We start from the raw sequence: 10,004 nt of genomic DNA, 5'->3' as shown, positions 1-10,004 counted from the left end.
ATTGTATTTAGAGTATATGTGCGTACATGAATGTTCAAAATGTCTAATTACACTTATTTATACCTAGGGATCTCTAGGGTTTACAAATATATTCGGAATATATTTAAAATGAGGAAGATCCTCTTGATTTATCTTCTTCCCTGTTCTGTAGGTGTATCTTTGGCAAGTATCTCCTTGATTGATATCCTTGATGCTGCTTTCCTTGTTTGCTCCAATCAAGCCGTTTGCTTATTTTTGCTGGATTATTGACCTTGGATTGATGCCCTAAATGTAATGGGTCGTATTATAATACGGGCCCAACAGTGGGGTGGTCGAGGTTAGGAGAGAGAAAGAAGGTGGTGGGGTTAGGTGGTGATGTGGTGGTGCTTATGGAAGGGTGATGGTGGTTATGGTGGGTAGTTTAGGTGGGAGATGAGAGATTGAATAAAAAAAAAATTACCTGTTAACAAGTTGTAAGTTAAAAGGCTCATTTTGAGCAGATCAAAAAAGAGTACAAGGTGGGATTATTGTTGAAATTCGAAAAGCTGAGATTACTTTGAGTAGAAAAGGTAAAGGTGGGATGATTAGTTTCCAATTTTCCTAAAATAATTCTTGTTGGAATTTGAAAAGGTGGGATTATTTTGTGCAGAAAAGGTAAAGGTGAGATGATTAGTTTTCAATTTTCCTAAAATAATAATAATTAATAAGTTAGATATGTTTAGATAAAATAAAGTATGGTTCGTTTACTAAGGGTCTGTTATTTTCAGCTTATTTTCAATTCAGTTCGATTCCAATTAGTTCAGTTCAATTCTTAATTTTCTTCTCTCATAAAATATTCAGTTCAGCTCCAATGAGTTCAGTTCAGTTAATCAGAACAGACCCTAAGTTTGTATAAAGGTTTATCAGTCCATATTACATAAAATAAAATGGATAAGAATTAAAATATGCATTTTAGAACTTCCAATAATAATTGTGCATAATTATATATATATATATATATATATATATATATATATATATATATATATATATATATATATATATATATATATATATATAGAAAACCTATTTCGTTCGTTTTATAATATATAACTAGTGTTTAACTCGGGCGATACCTCGGGTCATAAGTTATATATTATTGAATTATACTTTATAGTTTTCATGTATTATACTTATATAGATGAATTTGACATACCTTAGCTTTCGTCCTAGAGATGTATGAGTTAATAGTTACTAAGTACATTAAATACTCATTGAGTTTAATCTTTGAGTATCTTTTTTTTTAAAAAAAAAAAAAAATTGAACCTTGTGCTCTTCATTTACATTTTTTTTTTTTTTACATATTGATAACGTGGTTGGTAATTAACTTAGACACTTAAATAGTATTATATATAATAAGAGATTGAGTGTTCGAAACTCCTTAATTAAAAAGGATATACGTGGCACATTGATATCTTACTTACCTAATTATTAACATTTAATTTTTTATTACAACCAAAACAAAAAAACGATCAAAGTAATAAAAGTATGTCAATTATCAATGTACAAAACCTACGAAGGCTACAACTACAAGTCTACAGCAGAGGGAGTAGAAAAGAATTACAGTAAAATTGAAGCATCAAATCTAAAATGGAAGAAGACAAGAAGCAGTTGAAGTTTGTACATTAACCAAGTAATTAATATTTGTAATTTCACAAATGATTTGCTAAATACAGTCATGGTCATACAACACACCCACTTGATAATAATTATAATTAATAATAAAAAATAATAATATTTTAATTTTATATAAAAAGAAAGAGAGAGAATGAGAGTAAAATGTTTGTCGTGATCATCAACATCGTGATCAGGAGCCTTTCTGCTACTCTTATTATAAGCTGCACTTCACTTCATTTTTTTCAGAGTAGTAGTTGCTCTTCTAAGAATCCCAACGTAACGTTCACTTCATTTTTTTTTCCACCACTCCATTTTCTCTCTCCTCAATTTCCTTCTTTCTTTCTCAATTTCACCTTTTCTCTCTCCTCTCCCTTCAATGGCGACTGCTTCCGGCGACCAGGTCACATTTCTCAAACTATTTTCATTTTTTTTTTAAAATCTATTTTAATTACAACATTATAGGAGTTGATTTTATTTTATTTCATTTGAGAGAGGTTCAATTGGAAAAATAAAAAGCTTAATTTGGGTCTGTTAGTCTGTATCAATGTATTTGTGCATGGTACATTCGGGGGGTGTATAATAATGCACATCAATTGTATGATCATATCATGTTTGAATTTTGTTCTGTAAAGTTGAATTTTAGCCTTTTTAAGAATTACTCTGTAAATTTCCTGTTAAATTTGAATGTTTCAGATTTATGAATATGATTAAACATGCATTTTCCGGCATGAATTATAAAGAAATAAGTGTATTTTAAACAATTCATTAGATTAGTTTATGGAGGCGGAGTGCTCGATGATTGTGACTTTTGTGTTGTGATTTTCAACTTGCGTTAACAGCTTTTTTTTGAGTTGGACGGTTGGTGTTACAAATTGCAAAAAATGTCAACGCTGAATTTCTGACAACTAGCAATCAATTTTTCTTTTTACTTTATTGAAATATTTATTATTGATTCATTTAATAAAGTAGTAATTGATAGGATGAAATTGAGCTGTTATAATTCATCATCTTGATTGGGGAGTAAGAATTCTACCATAGAAACATTTAGAGACGAAAGGAGTATTATTGAATTATAATTTTATATTGAGTTTGTGAGATTGATTGATTATTGGATTGAATCACAGGATTTTTGTCGAATTTTAGTGCGGAGTGATAATGAGCAAGGCGGCAATGCAAACAGACAATGTGGGTTGCAATCAGATAGTCAGACATGTGTGGATGCTTCAGTGATATGCCACAAAACTGTTGATGATAAGAATTCAGGCTCGTTTCCTTCTTGCTTAGTTACAGTTGATATCGAAAAGGGTATTAACGATGTTTCGAAAATCGACCAAGAGACTTGTGGGAGCATCAAAACTGAGATTTCATTGACTGTAAGTAATCCACAGTCCCACAGACCACAGTGTGTGTGGATATTGGCACTGTTTTCCGCCTTTCGTAAAGGCTAACTATCCTGTATTTTGTCTTGTTTTTCAGAAACCGCTAAGGAGACAGAACAGCATACAGACAGGAGGAGAATCCATACCACCTTTAATGAACCACATCCTCATGTTGCTCAAGTTTAATGCCAAAGGTAAAACCCACATTTTAGCTCCCCACTATTTGTGCTCTGTTAATGATTGCAAAATGCTAATGGTTCGAAATAAGTTTTGATGATCCCTTTAATTATGAGTTTTAGAAATAGAAAACTGTAATTTAGTGGGTTTTTGTACTTCTCTTGTACGGAGCATATGAGTTTTGTAAAGGCAGATAAAGCTTAGGTGCCACTATTCAGGAACTTGTTTACTTTTACATAGCTTTGCTGTATTTTAGATTACGATTATGAGGTTTTGGCGCGTTAGTGTACGAATTCTTCAGCATGTCTAGGGGGTTAATTAAACTCGACTAACTCTTCTTCTTGCTTATTTTCGATATATAGACAGGCAACCAATGGAGAAGGCATACGATGCTACTCATAACCGATGGAGAAAGTATAAACGTCCAGGTTTATTTGATTCACGACGTATTGTCCTCCTGTTCTCCATTCTGTAAGCTCCAAGATCTTACTCTTCCCTTGATACATCGCTTCTAATTACAGTCTTAAATTTGAGTGCGGTTACTTCACATGTTTCTGCTGGCTGTCTGGCACCAACATACAGTATATGATATGATAATGAAGCCTAAAGCATTATGTTCTATTGACAAGCACCACCCATTAAAAATAAATAAAGAGATAAAAAAATAAATAAATAAATAAAAATTAAAAAAAAAAAAAAAGGGGGGGGGAAAGGAAGAATATAAATAGATAAATGAGCATCTTGATCTGCTATCTTTTCACTTTTGGAACAATTATATATTCTGCAAGAATGGAATAATATCTACTATTTGATCTGATCTAACTAAAAGCTATATCTCATACAAGTATAAATTATAAATATGTTTACCATTAAAACCTTAAACTATCTTACACTTGACCAAATACCATATATCTAATGATTTACTGAAGTGGGTTTCCATGTTTTTTCCAGGTCGAGTATGGGTACAATAGTCTTGATTTTTCTAACACTCCGAGTTAGACAAGTCGGTGAAGGCTATATTCATGGCTAAGCGACAGCAGATTTGTTTCCTTATCTTATTTTATATTAAAAAATCTCCTGTTCCTAGTTTTATTTGGAGATTATTGCTCTGTGGCATTTGTGTCTACTCTTGCTTGGGCATTTTCTCAATTTTTTCCTGTGTACATATACCGAGTTTAGTGTTTGCTGCAGACCTGCAGTTTCCTTTCGTTATTTTTGTTCCAATGTTCCACAAGTTGATGGTATAAATCATACTTGTATGTATTAAATTTCCGACATCTAATCGATTTGACAGTCTGTATAGACTATAGAGCACAGAAATACAATCCTATAGATCTTTAGCAGCATACAAATACGGATTCAAAGTGAAATTATGCAGTATAATTTCTATAACTAGAGTGATATATTAACAATCTCAAAGACTACATTACAAGAAATCCTCGAAACAAAACAACAAAATATATAGTTCAATAATGAATTGGTGTAAGTGAAACAATGGGAAAAAAGGAAGCTATAATGTTTACAAAAAGTGGGATAAATGAACGGCTGGCCTCGAAAAGTCAAAGCCAAACCTTTTACAAGATGTACCTTTTAAGTGTAGAACAAGTTGATAAGTATATAGGACATGAAATGGGGCCTGGTGCAACGAACTCAGACCCTTAATTGTCGAGCTTGGCCCTTTATGTTCACCTCCTCTTTCCCTTTTATGAACAGCTTCTTTTACTTCACAAAATCTTGATCTGTTACAAATTAACAAGCGCAACCACCTCCCTGTTGTTCTGATTGGGATGAACTACTGTTAGGTTTCAAATTCACATCAACCATATCTTCTTGTTTGGTGGATGACAGGGTTTCCATCCCTGGCAAGGATGAGGCAATCTTACGGAACAAAGGCTGTGACATATTTAGTCAATGCATTAGTTACGTGAAATTTCCATGCTCATCATTGCTGCAGATTTCTACCGTAATACAGAGTAAATAAAATGGAAACATTTCCTCTGAGCTTATAATCGAGAATATAACATGAGCGTACAAACTTAACTTTGTGATAGTTGAACCAATTCTATTCTCTTCCAATCACTTACATTTAAGTCGTGTATATTTGCTAATTTAGTCATAAATATATTATTCTACATAAGAAAAGATAACCCCTTGTCTGGACATCCTAGAATATTAAGCGACTCTGACTGAGTAATTAACATACCTTTATATTGAATCCTGCTTTTGCACTGGTCTCCAGAAAAATTACCCCAGCATCACGAGCCTTGTTATCTCCTTCCTCTATAGAGACTTGCCTGTTCAAATCTTCAATGTCAAAACATTCTAACATAAACACTTTAAAATGCTATGCAACCAAACCCTGGCCTTATCTTATTATTAGTAAAAAGAGATCCTATCATTCATGAAACCCAGGAAAATATTCTGGTTCTCCCATTTGCCTGATAGCAAGTAGAACTTTTGTGATAGCATTTCTCAAATAATCAATGGTGGATTAACATATAAAAGAGAGAACATAGATCATAGCAAATAGTATACACAGAAGTGAACAAAATCCCCACCTTTTATCGACCAAATCAGTTTTATTTCCAACTAGGACAATAATCACATCACTGCCACGTTCTGTCCGTACTTCATCAATCCACTTTGTAGTGCTGAGAAATGATTGCCTATCTGCATGAAGAAATTGGCTACAGGTTTATAATCAACAAAAAACCAAAGAGAATAACTTTGGTTCAAGAACAAGCAAGTTTCAGCAGAAACATTCCTTAAACAATCATCATAGAACTGATAGAAGTACATTACCAGTACATAGTTTCACCCATGTACGTGTGCATTAAGGAAATGTAGAAATGTAAGAATTTCAGTCAGAAAAATTACATCATAGGTAAATCTTTCATGCGTCCTTAAAGCATTGACGTGTAAAAATGATCAAGTTTGAAGTCATTAGCATACAAAGCACTTACTAGAAACATCATAGACAATAACAGCAACTGAAGAATCTCTTATGTAACTGGGAATAAGACTCCGAAATCTTTCCTGTCCAGCAGTATCCCTGGAATTGGCAATTAAAGGTTCAGAATATGGGATAGAATCATATAAATCATGTGTACAAGATAACAAATTATATTGGTAAATCAATATATCGTTACGACTTATGAGATGGGAAATCTGGATATGAATTTTTCTGCTAGTATAAGCAATGAGCTCAGGGTGCTTAAGAAATTTGTTTGTTACTGCTTTAGCATGAATATACATTATCAATATAAATTTGTTTGTTACTGCTTTAACATGAATACACATTGTCAATATAAGCAATGATATTTGTTTGTTACAGTATCATACCAAAGCTGCAAGCGCACTGTTCGGTCTTCAAGATACATGGTTTTTGACAAGAAGTCAATCCCAATAGTAGCCTGCCATTAAGTTGACAATATTAAAAAAATGTTAATAAGTCAAAACACATGTATTTCCTAGATTTCAATATATATCAAATACACATTAAACAATACCAAAAGCATAAGAGTTGCACATGCGGCTATACCAGCATGATTTCATAATGATGTAACCTGAAGTTTGAATGGCCAAAATTCTTTTGAAGTATTACTATATAGTTTATACTAGTAGGATATTAAGATCTCACTAATTTCCAATTCTAAACTTGTCCATTAAATATTAAGAAATCTGCACTATATATTCTATATATTAAACGGTCCAACTCTAGAATGAGAAAAATATACGGCATAAGTAAAGCATACAAATTTGACAAGGAACTGCAATTTTATTACAGGAAGTTGAACTCGTCTCCTATGACAATGTGGCAGATATCATCATAAAAAATCATGGCAACCTATAACTATATTGTTGGCAATGAAGTGCAAACTATCATTTAGTACAAGTCATGCCTCCCACAGAAGATTTTTTAAAAACAGAACTCATCGGTATCATGCATATTGGTTTCATCAAAGACGTCCTTATTTGACTTTAAACCTTCAAGTTCCTTGATGGTGCAATATACCAAATTACCAATTACTAGTATAATATATAATTACGGAAAAAAAAAATTCAATTTTGATGACCGGTATCTGTATCATACCCGAAACTAGATGATCCGTACCAAATTTATCCTGCCTAAAACTAAGGTTGGGATTGATCCCATTTAACACCTGAAATTAAAGTCACCAGACCAAAACAGAACAAAATGACCCCATTGTCACCTTTAAAAGCCCCTACTTGGAGTCATGCCTCTGATTCTATGATCAGTCAACAAATTACAGAACCATGCACTTGATTGAGGAATGACAATTCTCTTGATAAATTATAATTCTGCTCCATATTATAATAAAATTGCAATTGCATCTTAAATTAATGAAAATTCTCTTAAAAAATTTGTAATTCTAGCGTGAAACAGGGTAAGTTAGGCACAAATACACAATTCAATTAAAAAAAAAAAACAGCAAAATTAGGCATATAACATATCATATTATCATTTGAGAACAATTAGACAAACTATTATCAATTTCAAAAACCTCAAAACTGAAATTCAGCTACAATTCCAGCATGCATCAATCTCACTTTGAACCGATCACAAAGAATTAAAAAAATCAATGACGAAAAACCTAAAACCGACGTAAAATAAATGATCAACCGCGATTTACAATCCAACACGTTTCAATCAAAATGCAATAGAAATTGCAACAATATAAAATTATGATAATCACGATAAAATGATAATAAAGAAATTAAAAAAAAAAAAAAGAAAAGAAAAAAAAGAGGGAAACCTGGTAAGTGGTATCGAATTTGTCGTACATAAAACGAGTAATGATGCTGGTTTTTCCGACAGATTGATCACCTAAGAAGACGAGTTTGTATTTGGCTAATGGTGAGACGACCGCCATTGATGAGTCCTTGAAGCTAGAAATTCAATTTCAATTTCAATTTATTTTTTCTCTCTCCTCCTCTCTCTCTGAAAGGAAGATGGTAGATCTGAATCTGCCAAAAATGGTTGAGAAAGAGGGAAAAAGGTGGACGCGGTGTGCAAAACAAGGTTGGTTTAACGGGGGAATTTATACAGCGTGGGAGAAGAAACCGCCAACGGACGGCATTAACTTCAATTTTTTCAACTTTGACCCCCCTTTTTACATCCTTACTTAACTTAAGTAATAGGAAAATAGTGTGTTTTATGTGCAGCTTACTACATTGTGTAATCGCTTGTAAAAGAATAAAATAATCTCTTAAATACTGATCGAATAACCCCACATAAATATTTCCATCCACTTTTAATAATGGTAATATGGTGAATCGGTGGTGGTGGTGCATGTAAAATTATAGATATTAGGGTGATTAAAAGTGACTCTTGATCTTTCAAATCAAATAAATATTTTTTTTCTTTTAATAGGTTTTGAATCGGATTTTTATAACTCATAAAAGTATTTTTCTTTATCATACATACGAAGAGTATTACTTAAAAAATAACATAAGTTTAGCAAAAATAAATAAATTTGACCAATTTTATCCCTCCGTTTTTTTTATAAGTTAGAGTTGAGATTTTCCACTATTCATATGTCATTATTGACTTAATTTTGTTACTAATATATTATATATAAATATGATCTTATAATATGTTGTCGGATTTGTCATAATGTCTACTTTTATAAATTAATTTTTTCATAATTTTTACTAGGATCTTGCTAACGAACGCCCCCGGGGTGTTGGATAAGCATTTAAAATCTTACCTAAAGTGGTATTAATTTGGGAAAGCATGACAAAATCACGCGTCGATCGGTGTAATTAATGTTAAATTTAATTTAATCTTTCTACTTTTAACAATCTTATCCAATGCCCCCGGGGCATTCGTTAGCATTTTCCTTTTTATTAATCTTTCATTAAAATTGATGATCAAAGTTGTGTTTCGACAAATGTATAAATTTGACTCTAGCTTATAAAAAAAATAGAGGGAATAAGAAAAATCAAATTTTTAAGCAAAAGTCAAGCTTAACAAAAATAAGCTTAGGACAATAGAGCTTTATGCTCATATCCGGTTATTATACATCAAGTGTATGATTACATAAATGGAGAACGAATTGATACAATTGTATAAGTCTTTTCACCTTGGTTTAGGTTGTGATTCCTCTTTATTTTAAAGTCATACGAAGTGATGAAGTATTAAGGAAACTAATATGACTATATGAGTTCAGAATAATCTTCGAGAGCAATGCCAAATCTTTGTTGAGGCTAATAGAGATCATAAAGTATCATTAAAAGATCATACGATAGAATGCGAGATCATTGTAATTAAATAAACTAGTCCATTTTGATCAGTTAAGAAAGTTAAGACTCAACTTGGGAAAAAGCTTTTCTAACATGACGAAAGCAGCTCAAACAAGAGAAACTTGGAACAGTTCAGAAATTATGGATCACTTGGTACAAAATCTTAAATACAAAGTAACAAAATTAGTTTATGAATAATTGTAAAAATCAATTAGGAATGTTAAATGTATGTATCATTTGGTACAAATCTTGACGTGAAGTAACATAATTAGCTTATGAATAATTGTAATATTACAAGTTAGGTGTATTTAAGAAGGAACATCCTAAGCAATGCAACCACGCACACATTCACTACAGAGTAGTAATTGGCAATTAGCATACTATTGCATTATAATTAGACCTTGGATTAAACAAGCCTATATTGCTCTTTTGTTTTCTGCTGTTGTAAAACAAAAAAAAAAAAAAAGGAAATCAGATCGAGTGATTTCTACATAGAGGGAATGCAAAAGCAGCTCCTTGTTATATGCGTTCTTGCATTGCACATGC

The 10,004-nt window shown here is 32.0% G+C and overlaps 2 protein-coding genes across 3 annotated transcripts; one reads left to right on the top strand and one right to left on the bottom strand.

Annotated features, from left to right (window-relative positions):
• The first annotated feature begins 1,878 nt into the window (after positions 1–1,878).
• On the top strand, positions 1,879–4,468 carry LOC145561986 (uncharacterized). Of its 2 annotated transcripts, none has more exons than XM_081622129.1 (5): positions 1,879–2,035; positions 2,760–3,008; positions 3,112–3,208; positions 3,558–3,662; positions 4,143–4,468. In XM_081622129.1, the coding sequence occupies exons 1-5, from the start codon at positions 2,012–2,014 to the stop codon at positions 4,160–4,162; spliced, it is 495 nt and encodes a 164-aa protein (XP_081478255.1). In that variant the 5' UTR covers positions 1,879–2,011; the 3' UTR covers positions 4,163–4,468. The 2 variants fall into 2 exon arrangements, with proteins under 2 accessions (XP_081478255.1, XP_081478254.1); XM_081622128.1 differs by having other exon boundaries at positions 3,554–3,662.
• A 159-nt stretch (positions 4,469–4,627) lies between these two features.
• LOC145561985 (ras-related protein RABH1e) lies at positions 4,628–8,285 on the bottom strand. Its single transcript, XM_081622127.1, has 6 exons — positions 7,970–8,285; positions 6,534–6,604; positions 6,155–6,243; positions 5,750–5,861; positions 5,395–5,485; positions 4,628–5,084 (listed from the first exon to the last, which is right to left on the bottom strand). Exons 1-6 carry the CDS (start codon positions 8,084–8,086, stop codon positions 4,941–4,943), a joined length of 624 nt encoding a protein of 207 aa, XP_081478253.1. The 5' UTR covers positions 8,087–8,285; the 3' UTR covers positions 4,628–4,940.
• Positions 8,286–10,004: the final 1,719 nt, after the last annotated feature.

This window comes from Chenopodium album, chromosome 10, assembly GCF_948465745.1.
Source record: "Chenopodium album chromosome 10, dcCheAlbu1.1, whole genome shotgun sequence".
Classification (NCBI taxonomy): domain Eukaryota; kingdom Viridiplantae; phylum Streptophyta; class Magnoliopsida; order Caryophyllales; family Amaranthaceae; genus Chenopodium; species Chenopodium album.
Note: the sequence above shows the minus strand (reverse complement) of the source record. Positions and strands in the feature narration are given on the sequence as shown.